The sequence below is a fragment of the Panulirus ornatus genome, chromosome 3 (genome assembly GCF_036320965.1).
Source record: "Panulirus ornatus isolate Po-2019 chromosome 3, ASM3632096v1, whole genome shotgun sequence".
Taxonomy (NCBI): Eukaryota; Metazoa; Arthropoda; class Malacostraca; order Decapoda; family Palinuridae; genus Panulirus; species Panulirus ornatus.
In genome coordinates this window covers 62,181,731-62,200,675 of record NC_092226.1, presented here as the reverse complement: position 1 = coordinate 62,200,675, position 18,945 = coordinate 62,181,731, and the positions used below count along the sequence as shown (strand labels likewise).

The 18,945-nt window shown below is 41.7% G+C and overlaps 1 protein-coding gene across 1 annotated transcript in view; it reads left to right on the top strand.

Annotated features, from left to right (window-relative positions):
• Nucleotides 1–346: 346 nt before the first annotated feature.
• LOC139762797 (glutamate receptor ionotropic, kainate glr-3-like) overlaps nucleotides 347–18,945 on the top strand; it is a 44,039-nt gene continuing 25,440 nt past the window's right edge. Inside the window, exons 1-5 of the mRNA XM_071687956.1 lie at nucleotides 347–1,191; nucleotides 2,290–2,573; nucleotides 7,470–7,573; nucleotides 9,222–9,312; nucleotides 10,236–10,394. Coding sequence (XP_071544057.1) covers nucleotides 987–1,191; nucleotides 2,290–2,573; nucleotides 7,470–7,573; nucleotides 9,222–9,312; nucleotides 10,236–10,394 — 843 coding nt within the window. The 5' untranslated portion in view covers nucleotides 347–986. The remainder of the gene's footprint in view (nucleotides 1,192–2,289; nucleotides 2,574–7,469; nucleotides 7,574–9,221; nucleotides 9,313–10,235; nucleotides 10,395–18,945) is intronic.

Genomic DNA, 18,945 nt, shown 5'->3' with positions numbered 1-18,945 from the left:
AAGAATAGAGTGAATTGGATCGATGTGGTATACCGGGGTTGACGTGCTGTCAGTGGATTGAATCAAGGCATGTGAAGCGTCTGGGGTAAATCATGGAAAGCTGTGTAGGTATGTATATTTGCGTGTGTGGACGTATGTATATACATGTGTATGGGGGTGGGTTGGGCCATTTCTTTCGTCTGTTTCCTTGCGCTACCTCGCAAACGCGGGAGACAGCGACAAAGTATAATAAAAAAATATAAATAAAAAATAAATATATATATATATATATATATATATATATATATATATATAATGAAATAGTTGTATGTTACATATTTCTGTATCAGGACCATCTACAGCAAGGTTTAGGTATTATTTGTTTTTGATTATGACTTCAGACCCGTTATGATATGGAATATATCCTAAAGGTGGTTAACAGATACAGCGGGTGTCTCCAAGTGGTCCACATAAATAATAAGCTTAGGAACCTTTGGTCTAGACGAAGAAGAATAAATCTATCGTCTTTTCCTTGCTACAAAACACATCAGGTGGCACACAGGCAGCCAAGAATATCCGCCCATCTTATGAATACATTTAGGCGTTACGCGTCGTGCAGTGCATATTATAAAATGTAGCGCCATTGGACATTTATCCTCTTTTTGCTCTGGAATGGAAGTTCAGCCTTCGAGCAGGTGTCAGAGCTACATCTAATGCTCTACTATCCTCAAGATAAGGAGTTAGCGCCCTTCCCATGCTCATAGTCTTCCGAACGTAAAGGAGTAGAGAGCATTATCCAGCACTAAGTTGTGTTTGAGGTGCGAGTTCAAATTCTACCCTTCACGATTCTGTCTTAATTTCAGGGAGCCCTAATATACACCTGCTTTACCTCACAGGCTCGAGTCCGTGTTAAATCAAGGAGTAATTGTACCTTTACCTTCGTGAAATCTAATGCCCTCCATGGAAACGCAGAAATTGATGGCGAGCACATTATCTTTAAATATTCAATGCCATCTGCGCAATTAACCCTAAGTCACAGGTGGTACTTCAGGGTCGATAAGAAGTTAATATTCCATGAAGCAGTCATGGTGTCTCCCGGAGGGAAGACTTCATACGATATGATCATGAGCTTGTTTAAAGGGAAGCGCCAGTGTGCGTGGAGACGACATGGAGGACGGTCGCTGACCACACTGACCTCCAGCGTTGCCACAGGTAAGGAGGACACCTCTCTCGTAGAAGCAGAACCAGTGTTGTGGATGCTGTACCTGTGTTGCATGCGACGTGGTACCTGTGTTGCAGGTGACGTGGTACCTGTGTTGCAGGTGATGTGGTACCTGTGTTGCAGGTGACGTGGTACTTGTTTTCCAGGTGACGTGGTACCTGTGTTGCAGGTGACATGGTATCTGTTTTCCAGGTAATGTGGTACCTGTGTTCCAAGTGACGTGGTACCTGTGTTGCAGGTGACATGGTATCTGATTTGCATGAGACGTGGTACTTGTTTTCCAGGTGAGGTGGTACCTGTGTTGCAGGTGACATGGTATTTGATTTGCATGAGACGTGTGCTTGTTTTCCAAGTGACGTGGTACCTGTGTTGCAGGGGAATTGGCATCTGAGTTGCAAGTGACGCGGTACTTGTTTTCCAGGTGACGTGGTACCTGTGTTGCAGGGGACCAGGTATCTGTGCTGCAGGTGACGTGGTACTTGTTTTCCAGGTGACATGGTATCTGTGTTGCAGATGACGTGGTAGCAGTGTTGCAGGTGACGTGGTAGCTATGTTGTAGATAACGTGGTAGCTGTGTGGCAGGAGACGTGGTACCTGTGTTGCAGGCGACGTGATACCTGTATTGCAGGTGACGTGGTACCTGTGTTGCAGGTGACGTGGTAGCAGTGTTGCAGGTGACGTGGTAGCTATGTTGTAGATAACGTGGTAGCTGTGTGGCAGGAGACGTGGTACCTGTGTTGCAGGCGACGTGATACCTGTATTGCAGGTGACGTGGTACCTGTGTTGCAGGTGACGTGGTAGCAGTGTTGCAGGTGACGTGGTAGCTATGTTGTAGATAACGTGGTAGCTGTGTGGCAGGAGACGTGGTACCTGTGTTGCAGGCGACGTGATACCTGTATTGCAGGTGACGTGGTACCTGTGTTGCAGGTGACGTGGTAGCAGTGTTGCAGGTGACGTGGTAGCTATGTTGTAGATAACGTGGTAGCTGTGTGGCAGGAGACGTGGTACCTGTGTTGCAGGCGACGTGATACCTGTATTGCAGGTGACGTGGTACCTGTGTTGCAGGTGACGTGGTACCTGTGTTGCAGGTGACGTGATGATGTCCGGGTTGGTCGTGGCGGTGCTGGTGGTAGCTGAGGTGTCGCTGTTGGGAGCGCCAACAGACGCTCAAGTGGCCCAGCCAACGCGTGAGGCAGCAACAGGAGCAATGGCTTTAAGAACACCAGCAAGACCTTCGCCAACACCGCCGCCGTCACCCCCACCAGGAGCTACCGCAGCGCCTGCAGAAGCACCAACATTAAGACTTGTAGCAGCAGCAGAACTGAGTGTGCCAGCAGACAATCGGACTGTAATAAGAATCGCAGCAGAAACGGTAGTGATTAATGATGAATACAATCCTGTTTTTGACTGAGTCTTCGACGCTTGGTGTGTGTGTGTGTGTGTGTGTGTGTGTGTGTGTGTGTGTGTGTGTGTGTGTGTGTTCATCTATTTGCAATCCCCGTTTTATACAGTGCGATCAGGGAGTTGTACACTCGTGGGGCCCCATCTCTTGAAACTTTCTATACGATCGTACATTTGCATCAACACTGGCTGCATCCACAGTTGCAACACTTGATTCATTCCACTCATCAACATCTTTGTTATCAAGTTTTTAATGTAGTTTCTTGCTATGATCCGTTGTTGTTATTTCCTTACATCTTTCAGATCACTACCAACTGTCGATGTTATCGCTTTGATTAGACAAAAATTAATTTGAGTATTATAATCACATCTCCCCTTAATTATGATTTTTGATTGTGGGTAACATATGTCTTCTAACCTTCCCCCAGTGACTGAACTTTCTTATATCTCTTTAGATCTTTACGTTTAGATTTGGTGACCAAACTTAAGATACGTATTCTAATAATTTAGGTCTTATCGAAGCTGTGTAGTTCCCTGTGCTTGAATGCGATCTCGATATTCACCAGCAGATAATTTGCCACCTCAGCAATCACCCTAATGTGTTTTGAGGGTAGGTTGGGTACTGTATCAACGCTCTAGTCCCTCTTGTAACTTCTTTACTACCATGTCATAGTTATATCTAGACCTTTTCTTTACTAAGTCCCACCTTTACTACCTCGAAGTTGCTTGGACTGAACTTCATGAACTATGTACCTGACCAAGTAGTAGACGCAACTGTAGCTATGTCTTTTTCCACACGACTTTGGAACCATCCGCAACACACAACTCGAACACGTATCCACTCCCTTCTGGTAAGCCATTAGCACAGATCGTAAATAACAACACGTCCTATGACTGATCCATCTGCGGTCAAGCTACCGAATACCACAACCCTACAAAGGAAGGCCCCTCTGAATGACGTCCTCTTGTTATCTTCCACCCACAAGGAGTCTGACCCTTATGCCAAATCTGGAAGTCCAGTTACTTCACGAGCCCCCTTTTATGGGATGGCTTGAGCGCCTTCTGCTAATCCAAGAATACAAAGGAATTCAAACAGCAACAGACCATTGGATCTTTTAATGGCTGTTTGTGACAGTGGGAAATATCAGATACTCGCAGATCAGCGTGGTAAATGTTAGAAGCCATTCAGGTAATTCAAAGAGAATTACCTGCAAAATGTCATTCTAACTGTGGAAGCGCAAATACTGAAAGTCGTGGACTTAAAGCGAGGTATTCATCAAGTCTTTTCTTAAACGTATCTATAGTACTGCTTTCAACCACTCTACTTTTCTCATTGCTTACTTGGTTTTAGATCACCAGAGATTATTATACCAAAGTCTTTTTTCCTCATCTATCTTTTGCACTTCAACAAAATTCATATTGCAGTTTGCCTTTTCGGTTTACTACCAATGTGTAAAACTACATTTATCGACATCAAAATTCATTTTTCACTCATAAGTTCATATCATCAGTTTATCTAAGTCAGCTTGAAGGTGAAGACGTTCAAGTTCATTTGTAGATTTACTTCCCAGCTTTGTATCGTCAGCGAATATTGATACCTTGCGTTGGAACCCATTATCAACATTATCAAATATATATGAGAAAGAGAACCGGTCACAAGACTGGTGATCCTTGTGGCATTCCCCTTGTTATGTCTAACCATTTTGAAGCTTGACCATTAATCGCTATTCTCTGCTTACGGCCAATTAACCAATGTCCTATCTACTGAAGTACAACCTCATCAATGTGATATGACTTAATTTTTGCTTGTAATCTTTGATACAGATCCTTATCGAAAGCTTTTTGAAAATCTAGATAGATAACGTCACCCGCTTTACTTTCGTCGTACATGTTGATTATATCATAAATGAAATCAAACAGATCTGTCAAAGGAGTGATTTCGTCAAAATTGGTGGTCTTCTAAATGGCTTACAATTCTATCTCGAATGATGGTTTCCATAAGTTTTCCAACAACAGACGTTAAGCTAACTGGACTATAACTACCGGCAGTGACTAATTACCTTTTCTTTTTTTTTTTTTTTTAATATCGATGTTACATTGGCGAACATCTGGAACTTATCCTGTAACAGGTGACTTATTGAAAAGGGCAGTCAAGGGTTTAACTAAATCATTTTTTACCTATTTCATTGTTCTCGGATAAATCTTATCAGGGTCTACCGTTCTTATTTCATCTTCATTCCGTTCATTGGTGAAAGTGTGCCTTTTGCTTTTCTGTTAATTTGTTGAGGAACGTTCACCTCTCCTATCAATGAAACTTGATCCGGGACATGGGTTGTGTCTTCGATCGTAAACACAGAAAAAATTATCTAATATTTTCAAGGCTTCGCAAAGTCACCGTTTTCTGTAAATAATGGACCGATTGACTGGGCGATGATTCTCTTGCTTCTAACACAAGTGTAAAACTCCTTTTGGTCTCTTCTGCTATTTTCAGCAAAATACACTTCATACAGACGTTTACTTTGTCGTATAACTCAACGAGCGTTCATAAACTTATCATTTTACAAATCTTATCAACAATAAAGTTATCTAATTTGTATAGACCATCACTAATATTAAGATTATAATTCTTTGTGTATTTAATAATAGATGATTCAATGGTATTTCTCTTGGTAATAGAGTTAGAGTTAATAACTGAGATGGCATTACTCCAGTCAATACAATGATCATAGTTTTTAACGTGATTAAACAAGGCATTTGATTCTTGTCCCGTGCTTATACTATATTTATCTTGCTTAAGTCTACAGAGAGATCCTTACCAGTCTGACCAACATAAAACTTATCACAATTTCCACATGGCACTTTATAGATGCATCCAAGAGAATTTTCTGGTGAATTCCTGATTAAGATATTCTTTATAGTATTATTGTTGCTGAAGGCAACATTTACATTAAAGGATTTAAGCAACAATGGGAAGTAAAATGAAACTTGTTTCCTTGCCTATGGATGATATTCACTTACCTGTTTCATAGTCTGTTTTTATTGAACTGATAAAATTGTGTATAAAAGACTGTGTATTTCAATTCAATGGAGATTATGCTCAAAAATTTCGGTATAGCAATGGGTAACCCTCTTTCACCTGTACTAAGTAATCTTTATATGGAATTTTTTGAAACAAAATTACTAAAGGATATCTTACCTTCTAATTTGGTTTAGGTATGTAGATGATGTTCTTTGTGTTTGGCCAACAAAAGAACATTTACAAATATTTCTCCCCTTACTTAACAATTTAGTACCTTCCATCAAATTTACTGTAGAAAACGAAAATAATCGTATGTTACCATTTTTAGATTGCACGATCCATAGGCAAGGAAACAAGTTTTAGCATATACAGAAAACCCACCAATTTATGCTCATATATCCATTATTACTCATCTCAACATGACAGAGTTAAATTATCATCATTTCAATCTATGTTCCTTAGGGCATTGCGTATTTGCAGTCCAGAGTTTATTGATGATGAGTTTGAGAAGATATATTCTATTGGATCTAAGTTAAAGTACCCTAGATCTTTCATTGATAAATCCCTTAAGTTAGCAAAGAAATCATTTTATAGAGTTGAACCCAAACCTCTCATTGACACCAAGAATCTTTTAGTTCTCCCTTTTTATAATAATTTCACTTTACTTCCCATGTTGCTTAAATCCTTTAATGTAAATGTTGCCTTTAGCAACAATCATACTATAAAAAATATCTTAATCAGGAATTCACCAGCAAATTCTTATGGATGTATCTATAAAGTGCCATGTAGAAATTGTGATAAATCTTATGTTGGTCAGACTGGTAAGGATCTTTCTGTTAGACTTAAGCAACATAAATATAGTATAAGAACGGGACAAGAATCTAATGCCTTGTTTAATCACGTTAAAAACTATGATCATTGTACTGACTGGAGTAATGCCATCTCAGTTATCAACTCTAACTCTATTACCATGAGAAATATCATTGAATCTTCTATTATTGAATACACAAAGAATTATAATCTTAATATTAGATATTAAAGATGGTCTATACAAATTAGATAACTTTGTTGCTGATAAAATTTGTAAAATGATAAGTTTATGAACCTCGTTTTATGTTTTGGACAATCACATGTTTACCAAATGGCGCCCTAGCTTCGTCCCTTCGATGTATATCAACTGACCTATATTTCTCTCTTGTGTCTCCCCTGATGATGTGATTATTACACGAAAGTGCACTTGGGAACTTAACGTGTTTCATTTTCCCCGTGGACTCATAGGAATATCTTGATCACACGCAAAATTGTGATCTTTTCCAATATATATATATATATATATATATATATATATATATATATATATATATATATATATATATATATATATATATATATATATAAATCGTTACAATTCATAAAATTTGCTTTAAAGAATTTAATATCCTGTCAATATGGCAGTTGTCACCGAGCAATTCATTCATGGACCTACCATGTAATGAATATGTTCTCTGTTCTCGATTAAAAAGAACACATTCCATTAAGAATGTATTCTAATGTCAAATCAGACTGACAGGACTGACAACAGGGAACCTGTCTTTCTTCACCACTTGACTTCAAGTGGGTATGGACGAGATGAGTATGTCCAGTTGGAAGCCTGGTCATGATGATGACACTTGCTCTTCGATTTGGGTAATTTGAGGATTCCCACTTTTTGATCTCTGGTCGTATATCTTTTAGCTTTCGATCAGTTGTTTCAAGTTACTCCATCTTATCTGCCATCTAGCTTCTTTCAGAGCTAAGGTTAGTGAGAAGGCTGAGAGTAACACTGTTGTTCTTGTTGTTATCCGTCAGTGGCAGCCGTACTTCCTGATTGGCAGGGACGAGTCCGGGGCCACCTTGTACTCCGGCATCATGTGGGATCTCCTGCTTATGATCGTGTCCCGGATGAACCTCAGGTATATGTATGTTGTCATCACCTCCACACACACACACACGGAGGGCGGAAGTAAACCATCTGCTACACTACTACAGTCATCCATTGGTGACTAGGCTTCTTAATCTTCCTACAATTATCCGCATGGACTTCATCTTGGCTTGGCTTGTTCCTCTTACCCGCCGCTCTATTGCTGAGCCTGTGTTCGTCTTACCCATCATTCTACTGTTATGTCCCTGTTACCCACTAATCTATTGCTGAGCCTGTGTTCGTCTTACCCATCATTCTACTGTTATGTTCCTGTTACTCACTAATCTATTGCTGAGCCTGTGTTCGTCTTACCCATCATTCTACTGTTATGTTCCTGTTACTCACTAATCTATTGCTGAGCCTGTGTTCGTCTTACCCATCATTCTACTGTTATGTTCCTGTTACTCACTAATCTATTGCTGAGCCTGTGTTCGTCTTACCCATCATTCTACTGTTATGTTCCTGTTACTCACTAATCTATTGCTGAGCCTGTGTTCGTCTTACTTATCATTTTACTGTTATGTCCCTTTTACCCACTAATCTATTGTTGAACCTGTGTTCGTCTTACCCATCATTCTACTGTTATGTCCCTTTTACCCACTAATCTATTGTTGAACCTGTGTTCCTCTTACCAACCAATCTATTGCTGACTCTATGTTCCTCTTACCCACCATTCTACTGCTGAGCCTGTCCCTCTTACCCACCATTCTAATGCTGAACCTATGTCCCTCTTCCCACCAATTTATTACAGAGCCTATGTTCTCTTACCAATCTGTTGTTGAGCCTATATTTACTTAAATCTAAACTACTAATTTACGTTTCCGTTGTTATTTTTTTTAAGGATTCTTTTCTGGTTCTGATGGACACTTCTCTGCTAAAAATGTCGTATGCCCTAAGGCTTTATTGTCATAGTCATGCCACCTGTAATCCTTTCCTTCAGTATGTATGAATCTCATTGCAGCTCTTTCCACTCGACTTTGGCATCATGTCTCATTGTATTCTTCCACTTCATCGGTTCCACGTGATGCTCTAAGTAATGAGACGAAACTGCTTCAGTATATCCCACCTTAGTTCGAAAATACTTCGTATATATATCTTCCTGGGCATCTTGATGTCCATGTATCTAAAGGCAACTGAAAACATTGACCATAATATATTTCGCCGACCTTATGATCTTCAAATGTTTGTGTATTTTCAGTTTCAAAATGATGTCAACTACAAAGCCTTCCCTTCTGCAGCATGTTACCCCTAATGCTGTACTCAGAATATGGTCCGTTTCTTCACTTCCCCTTGTTCATTACTTGCCACTTCCAAGGGTCTTAAATGTCATGAGCCATTTGTCTTACCGCAGCTGTAATTCACCTCAAGTCTCAGCAGTAGTTTGCGTTCTCTGTTACTGCGCAATAATCATTCTGACAACCTCAGCAAACATATTCACCATCATACAATCTCATCTTGGTAGACATGTCCAGTGATTAAAGATAACACAGTTCCACATATAGTTCCTGCCATTCATGAATTCCTTTGTTTTTCAGCTATTTTCGTTAGTATTTTGAAGACCACATTCATGTGTGTGTGTGTGTGTGTGTGTGTGTGTGTGTGTGTGTGTTAAAATGTTCTTATCTTTATTTTCGGTCTAGGTTTGAAATCCTCCGACCTCCAGACGGGCTCTGGGGTGTGGAGCTCCCGAACGGCACCTGGAACGGCATGCTGGGCATGATCCAGCGGCAGGTGGGTGGGCTCTTCACTTGTGGCTCTTTCCAGGAGCTGGCCTTCCAGTTGTGAGTACTCCAACGGTTGGTCTGTCACTGGTCAAGCTGTCCACCAAGTGGTGAGTCCTACAGTATATCTGGTGTTGTTGAGGAAGGTCTTTCAGTAGTGAGTATTCCAGTGGCTGGTCCTCCAGCGGTTGGTCTTCCAGCAGAGGGTGTTCCAAGCGGTGGGTCTCTCTAGTGGCAGGTACCTTCCAGTGTTGTGCAATCAAGGGGCTGGTCTTCCAATACCAGGCCTTACAGTGGTAGGTCTTCCAGAGATGAGTCTACTCAAATGTATGTTTTAGAGTGACAGGTCTTCCAGTAATGAGTCTTCCAGTGGCGAATCTTTCAGCTGTAGGACTTTCAATAGTGTCCTCCAGCAGCATGTCTTACAGTGTGGGGTGTTTCAGAAGCAAATCTTCCAGAGGCGGGCGATTCTGCTAGTGTCTTCAAGTGGTGATATCTAGTGGTACGTCTTCCGGTGGTTTATCAAAGTGGTAAGACTTCTAGTAGTGTGTTTTGCTGTAGGTGACTCAGAAGCCGTTTTCCCATTTGGGGCTGATCCAGTGGCGATTCACGGCTGCAATAACCCTTGCATCAATGGATGATCCACTTACAGCTGTTGCCTCCAGTGCAGTGGTGAGCAAGTGAAGGTCGTTCAACTCCCGCTTTTCATGTTGTGGCAGATGGTGCAATTCCAGAGAGTTATTACACAAGAAGACAAAATTTGAGATGGACATCTGCATAATCAAATCCCAAAGGAAGTCGTAATTTTCCTCCTCTGTTTTTGTACGAAGTGTTTCAGAATATGTCAACCATACTTCTTGTTTTGTTAGGATACGTCAGCACAATGTGAGGTGTGCCTCATGCACTAGTAGAGATTTCACCTCACCTGGACAGGAGGTGGACATGGCGCTCGGCCCGTTCGCTGTGTCCTACTCGCGCACCCAAGTGGTCGACTTTCCAGCCACCATCTTCATGCTCCCTCACCGTGTGTACCTGCCAAGACCCAGGGGTTCCTCCGACCTCAGCGACTTCGTCAGGCTCTACCACCCGCTGGTGAGTTGACCTTCTCAAGGTGCCTTGGTCTAGGATCTGGTCATGGTTATGACCCCACCAACCAGGTTAAATAGTATGCCTCCATCCACTGTGGACCTCCGTCTACAAAGCTTCCATGCATTAACAAGGCAGCATCATTTACTTGACGAAGCCAACACATTTACCTATTTCCCTCTCTCCTATAGATGACCGTGATATTTTCACGTTATGACAATATCGTTATCATTAGATTTAAGGTATATACCCACAAACATAAGGGCCTCCGTGATGTAGCGGTTACCGTTACTGACCATGAGTGATCACGAACCAGCCCAGGGTCGGACCCGCATGGGTTCGAATCCTGGCGGTGGCAGTCGGTGTAAACCCAACCCACGTGTCTATACCCACCCTCACCCTCCCCCCCTCGAGGCTGGCCAATAAATACGCACCTGGCTTAGGCTGGTGTGTGTGTGTGTGTGTGTGTGTGTGTGTGTGTGTGTGTGTGTGTGCTTACATGAGAGTAAAGACATGGTACCATACATGCGAGGATAAGAGACGGGGCAACTTCCATGGTGCAGAGGCTAGCGTTCCTGACTGTGGCGCATTCACGGGCTCCAAGCGTCGAATGCATGGTTTCAACCCTGGCTGCCGCACTCGGTCTACTGTCAACCAAGCTGTTCATCCACCCCAAAAGTTCTACGGAAGAGGGTGGATGTGATGGAAATGAAATGTTTGAAGACAATACGTGGTGTGAGGTGGTTTCAACGAGTACGTGATGAAATGGTAAGAGAGATGTGTGGTAATAAAGATGAGTGTGGTTGGGAGAGCAGAAGAGGGTGTTTTGAAATGGTTTGGTCATATGGAGAAAATGAGTGAAGAAAGATTGACAAAGAGGATATATGTGTCAGAGGTGGAGGGAACGAGAAGTGGGAGACCAAATTGAAGGTGGAAGGATGGAGTGAAAAAGATTTTGAGCAATCGGGGTCTGAACATACAGGAGGGTGAAAGGCGTGCAAGGAATAGAGTGAATTGGAACGATGTGGTATACCGGGGTCGACGCGCTGTCAATGGATTGAACCTGGGCATGGGAAGCGTCGGAGGTACAGCAAGGAAAGTGTTGTGGGGTCTGGATGTGGAAAGGGAGCTGTGGTTTGGGTGCATTACACATGACAGCTAGAGACTGAGGGTGAACGAATGTGGCCTCCTGTGTGTTTTCCTAGCGCTACATCGCGGGGTGTAGAGGGCGATTTCATGTGTGGCGGGGTAGCGAAGAGAATGGAGAAAGGCAGCAAGTATGAATATGTATATGTGTATATATGTATATGTCTGTGTGTATGTATGTATACGTTGTAACGTATAGGTATGTACATGTGCGTGTGTGGGCGTTTATGCATATACATGTGTATGTGGGTGGGTTGGGCCATTCTTCCCTCTGTTTCCTTGTGCTACCTCGCTAACAAAGGTCACGGCGAATAAGTATAATAAATAATATGCATATATATATATATATATATATATATATTTTTTTTTTTTTTTTTGTCGCTGTCTCCCGCGTTTGCGAGGTAGCGCAAGGAAACAGACGAAAGAAATGGCCCAACCCACCCCCATACACATGTATATACATACATCCACACACGCAAATATACATACCTACACAGCTTTCCATGGTTTACCCCAGACGCTTCACATGCCCTGATTCAATCCACTGACAACACGTCAACCCCGGTATACCACATAGATCCAATTCACTCAACTCCTTGCCTTCCTTTCACCCTCCTGCATGTTCAGGCCCCGATCACACAAAATCTTTTTCACTCCATCTTTCCACCTCCAATTTGGTCTCCCACTTCTCCTCGTTCCCTCCACCTCCGACACATATATCCTCTTGGTCAATCTTTCCTCACTCATTCTCTCCATGTGCCCAAACCATTTCAAAACACCCTCTTCTGCTCTCTCAACCACGCTCTTTTTATTTCCACACATCTCTCTTACCATTACGTTACTTACTCGATCAAACCACCTCACACCACACATTGTCCTCAAACATCTCATTTCCAGCACATCCATCCTCCTGCGCACAACTCTATCCATAGCCCACGCCTCGCAACCATACAACATTGTTGGAACCACTATTCCTTCAAACATACCCATTTTTGCTTTCCGAGATAATGTTCTCGACTTCCACACATTCTTCAAGGCTCCCAGAACTTTCGCCCCCTCCCCACCCTATGATCCACTTCCGCTTCCATGGTTCCATCCGCTGCCAGATCCACTCCCAGATATCTAAAACACTTCACTTCCTCCAGTTTTTCTCCATTCAAACTTACCTCCTAATTGACTTGACCCTCAACCCTACTGTACCTAATAACCTTGCTCTTATTCACATTTACTCTTAACTTTCTTCTTTCACACACTTTACCAAACTCAGTCACCAGCTTCTGCAGTTTCTCACATGAATCAGCCACCAGCGCTGTATCATCAGCGAACAACAACTGACTCACTTCCCAAGCTCTCTCATCCCCAACAGACTTCATACTTGCCCCTCTTTCCAAAACTCTTGCATTCACCTCCCTAACAACCCCATCCATAAACAAATTAAACAACCATGGAGACATCACACACCCCTGCCGCAAACCTACATTTACTGAGAACCAATCACTTTCCTCTCTTCCTACACGTACACATGCCTTACATCCTCGATAAAAACTTTTCACTGCTTCTAACAACTTGCCTCCCACACCATATATTCTTAATACCTTCCACAGAGCATCTCTATCAACTCTATCATATCCCTTCTCCAGATCCATAAATGCTACATACAAATCCATTTGCTTTTCTAAGTATTTCTCACATACATTCTTCAAAGCAAACACCTGATCCACACATCCTCTAACACTTCTGAAACCACACTGCGCTTCCCCAATCTGATGCTCTGTACATGCCTTCACCCTCTCAATCAATACCCTCCCGTAAAATTTACCAGGAATACTCAACAAACTTATACTTCTGTAATTTGAGCACTCACTCTTATCCCCTTTGCCTTTGTACAATGGCACTATGCACGCATTCCGCCAATCCTCAGGCACCTCACCATGAGTCATACATACATTAAATAACCTTACCAACCAGTCAATAATACAGTCACCCCCTTTTTTAATAAATTCCACTGCAATACCATCCAAACCTGCTGCCTTGCCGGCTTTCATCTTCCGCAAAGCTTTTACTACCTCTTCTCTCTTTACCAAATCATTTTCCCTAACCCTCTCACTTTGCACACCACCTCGACCAAAACACCCTATATCTGCCACTCTATCATCAAAGACATTCAACAAACCTTCAAAATACTCACTCCATCTCCTTCTCACATCACCACTACTTGTTATCACCTCCCCATTTGCGCCCTTCACTGAAGTTCCCATTTGCTCCCTTGTCTTACGCACTTTATTTACCTCCTTCCAGAACATCTTTTTATTCTCCCTAAAATTTAATGATACTCTCTCACCCCAACTCTCATTTGCCCTCTTTTTCACCTCTTGCACCTTTCTCTTGACCTCCTGTCTCTTTCTTTTATACATCTCCCACTCAATTATATATATATATATATATATATATATATATATATATATATATATATATATATATATATATATATATATATCCCTGGGGATAGGGGAGAAAGAATACTTCCTACGTATTCCCTGCGTGTCGTAGAAGGCGACTAAAAGGTGAGGGAGCGGGTGGCTGGAAATCCTCCCCTCTCGTTTTTTTTTTTATTTTCCAAAGGAAGGAACGGAGAGGGGGGCCAGGTGGTGATTTTCCCTCAGAGGCCCAGTCCTCTGTTCTTAACGCTACCTCGCAAACGCGGGAAATGGCGAATAGTATGAAAAAAAAATATATATAAATATATATATATATATATATATATATATATATATATATATATATATATATATATATTATATTTTGTCGCCGTCTCCCGCGTTAGCGAAGTAGCGCAAGGAAACAGACGAAAGAAAGGCCCAAACCATCCGAATACACATGTATATACATACACGTCCACACACGCACATATACATATCTATACATTTCAAAATATACATATATATACATACACAGACATACATATATACACATGTACATGATCCATACTTGCTGCCTTCATTCATTCCCGTCGCCACCCCCTCCACACCTGAAATGACAACCCCCTCCCCCCGCAAGTACGCGAGGTAGCGCTAGGAAAAGGCAACAAAGGCCACATTCCTTCACACTCAGTCTCTAGCTGTCATGTATAATGCACCGAAACCACAGCTCCCTTTCCACATCCAGGCCACACAGAACTTTCCATGGTTTACCCCAGACGCTCCACATGCCGATTCACTCCACTGACTGCACGTCGAACCCGATATACCACTTCGTTCCAATTCATTCGATTCCTTGCACGCCTTCCACCCTCCTGCAAGTTCAGGCCTCGATCGCTCAAAATCTTTTTCACTCCATCTTTCCACCTCCAATTTAGTCTCCCACTTCTCGTTCCCACCACCTCTGACAAATACATCCTCTTTGTCAATCTTTCCTCACTCATTCTCTCCATGTGACCAAACCATTTCAAAACACTCTCTTCTGCTCTCTCAACCACACTCTTTATTACCGCACATCTCTCTTACCCTATTGTTACTTACTCGATCAAACCACCTCACACTACATATTGTCCTCAAACATCTCATTTCCAACACATCCACCCTCCTCCGCATATATATATATATATATATATATATATATATATATATATATATATATATATATATATATATATATATATATATATATATTTATTTATTTATTATACTTTGTCGCTGTCTCCCGCGTTTGCGAGGTAGCGCAAGGAAACAGACGAAAGAAATGGCCCAACCCCCCCCCATACACATGTATATACATACGTCCACACACGCAAATATACATACCTACACAGCTTTCCATGGTTTACCCCAGACGCCCCACATGCCTTGATTCAATCCACTGACAGCACGTCAACCCCGGCACACCACATCGCTCCAATTCACTCTATTCCCTGCCCTCCTTTCACCCTCCTGCACGTTCAGGCCCCGATCACACAAAATCCCCTCCACTCCATCCCTCCACCCCCAATCTGCCTTTATTTATTCCCATCGCCACCTCGCCACGCATGGAGTGGCGGCCCCCTCCCTCCTCATGTATGCGGGGTGGCGCTGGGAAGGGACAACGGGGGCCCCATTCGTTCACACTCGGTCTCTAGCTGTCGTGTGGTGGTGCACTGGAACCACAGCTCCCTTTCCACATCCAGGTCCCGCGGAGCTTTCCGTGGTTTGCCCCAGATGCTTCGCGTGCCCTGGTTCAGTCCATTGACAGCGCGTCGACTCTGGTGTGCCACATCGTTCCGGTTCACTCTATTCCTTGCACGCCTTTCACCCTCCTGCGTGTTCGGGCCCCGATCACTCGGAGTCTGTTTCGCTCCATATATATATATATATATATATATATATATATATATATATATATATATATATATATATACGTAGATAGTGCATATGAACACGTACTACCATATAACATAATAATCTCTAAAAGCCAGGATCAAATCCGAGACGCCGCTAGACTATGATAACCCCTAACCTAGCATGTGAAGCGTCTGGGGTAACCCATGGAAAGGACTGTGGGGCCTGGATGTGGACAGGGAGCTGTGGTTTCGATGCATTACACCTGACAGACACTGCGTGTGGACGAACGGGGCTTTTTTGTTTGTATTTTTGGCGCTACCTAGCTGACAACGGAAACAGCGTTTATGTATAACAGAATTATATATATATATATATATATATATATATATATATATATATATATATATATATTATCCCTGGGGATAGGGGATTAAGAATACTTCCCACGTATTCCCTGCGTGTCGTAGAAGGCAACTAAAAGGGGAGGGAGCGGGGGGCTGGAAATCCTCCCCTCTCGCTTTTTTTTTTTTTTTTTAATTTTCCAAAAGAAGGAACAGAGGGGGCCAAGTGAGGATATTCCAAAAAAGGCCCAGTGCTCTGTTCCTAACGCTACCTCGCTAACGCGGGAAATGGCGAATAGTTTAAAAGAAGAAAGAAAATATATATATATATATATATATATATATATATATATATATATATATATATATATATATATATATTCCCTGGGGATAGGGGAGAAAGAATACTTCCCACGTATTCCCTGCGTGTCGTAGAAGGCGACTAAAAGGGAAGGGAGCGGGGGGCTGGAAATCCTCCCCTCTCTTTTTTTTTTTTTCTTTTTAATTTTCCAAAAGAAGGAACAGAGAAGAGGTCCAGGTGAGGATATTCCCTCAAAGGCCCAGTCCTCTGTTCTTAACGCTACCTCGCTATCGCGGGAAATAGCGAATAGTATGAAAAAAAAAAAAAAAAAAATATATATATATATATATATATATATATATATATATATATATTCTTTCTTTGTTGAACTCCAGTGCATATATATATATATAATATAATATATATATTTATATATATAGATATATCCTCCCTGGGGATAGGGGAGAAAGAATACTTCCCACGTATTCCCTGCGTGTCGTAGAAGGCGACTAAAAGGGGAGTTAGCGGGGGGCTGGAAATCCTCCCCTCTCATTATTTTTTTTTTATTTTTTCAAAAGAAGGAACAGAGAAGGGGGCCAGGTGAGGATATTCCCTCAAAGGCCCAGTTCTCTGTTCTTAACGCTACCTCGCTAACGCGGGAAATGGCGAATAGTTTGAAAGAAAGATATATATATATATATATATATATATATATATATATATATATATATATATATATATATATATATATATATATATATATTATCTCGGAAAGCAAAAATGGGTATGTTTGAGGGAATAGTGGTTCCAACAATGTTGTATGGTTGCGAGGCGTGGGCTATGGATAGAGATGTGCGCAGGAGGATGGATGTGCTGGAAATGAGATGTTTGAGGACAATGTGTGGTGTGAGGTGGTTTGATCGAGTAAGTAACGTAAGGGTAAGAGAGATGTGTGGAAATAAAAAGAGCGTGGTTGAGAGAGCAGAAGAGGGTGTTTTGAAATGGTTTGGGCACATGGAGAGAATGAGTGAGGAAAGATTGACCAAGAGGATATATGTGTCGGAGGTGGAGGGAACGAGGAGAAGAGGGAGACCAAATTGGAGGTGGAAAGATGGAGTGAAAAAGATTTTGTGTGATCGGGGCCTGAACATGCAGGAGGGTGAAAGGAGGGCAAGAAATAGAGTGAATTGGAGTCATGTGGTATACAGGGGTTGACGTGCTGTCAGTGGATTGAACAAGGCATGTGAAGCGTCTGGGGTAAACCATGGAAGGCTGTGTAGGTATGTATATTTGCGTGTGTGGACGTGTGTATTACATGTGTATGGGGGGGGTTGGGCCATTTCTTTCGTCTGTTTCCTTGCGCTACCTCGCAAACGCGGGAGACAGCGACAAAGCATAAAAAAAAAAAAAAAAAAAAAATATATATATATATATATATATATATAGAAAACCTGGCTGCCTCCTCGCCCATATACATCCTCTTATATGTCTGGGAACCCTCATGCAGGAGTGTGAGTACCCATGTCCTTACCACATGACGCAGGGCAGGTGACAGTAAAACATCAACAGGAAACGATGAATGATAATTTTTTTTTCAGGAACTCTTTGAAAGGTTTGGCTATACACAGATTATTGCGATCTTATGTGTTAGATGACAGTCATTAAATGAAAAGGTGTTGAAGGAAATGCGCTCTTGCAACTGACACAACATTGCAAGAAATACCTTCGGCAACGTAGCCAATTTCTCTCCAAACACTAAACAATTATGCGAGTTTCTCTGATGGTTGAATGTAACATCACAAGCACAAAATCAATACATTTCATGAAGATGCACTGATATGGCATATCTACAGTTAACACAGACAAACAGAATATTCTCTGGAAATCTAAAATTTGAAGATGAATAAATGGATCACTGACACAAGAATGTGTACACTAGTCGAAGTTGGGAATGTCCAAAATCCCAACAATTGTGTACATAGTCTCGCCTGACCAACATTGCTAAACCATCCCAGCTTTTTTTTTTTTCCCCACCCTTTCCGAATCTTCTGAGAAACAGTGAAAAATATACCAAAGGACAAGCTTGCCCTACCTTTTTCTATAATTCTTTCAGGAATTTGGCCACACAAGACTCAGTTATAGGGTATAGATATATTTTCTCCATTAGTACAAAGCTAATAATATTCCTAGGTCTAACTGAGGTGCGTTACAGTTTTCGAGGTGGTGCCATTGTGCACTACATCATTCATCCGAAATAATATTCTGTATTTCATGTCAGATGAAAGATTATAAAAAAAAAAATGGTTCATATTCGTATTTTCATGGCATCGAAGCACGTCTTTTAAAATTTGATGAATTATGCTATGCTGAATATCTTATGGATATTTTCGTGTGTGCGCAAAGACTGTAGTACGCTACTCTTCAAAACATTTCCATGAATACCGTACGGATGAAAA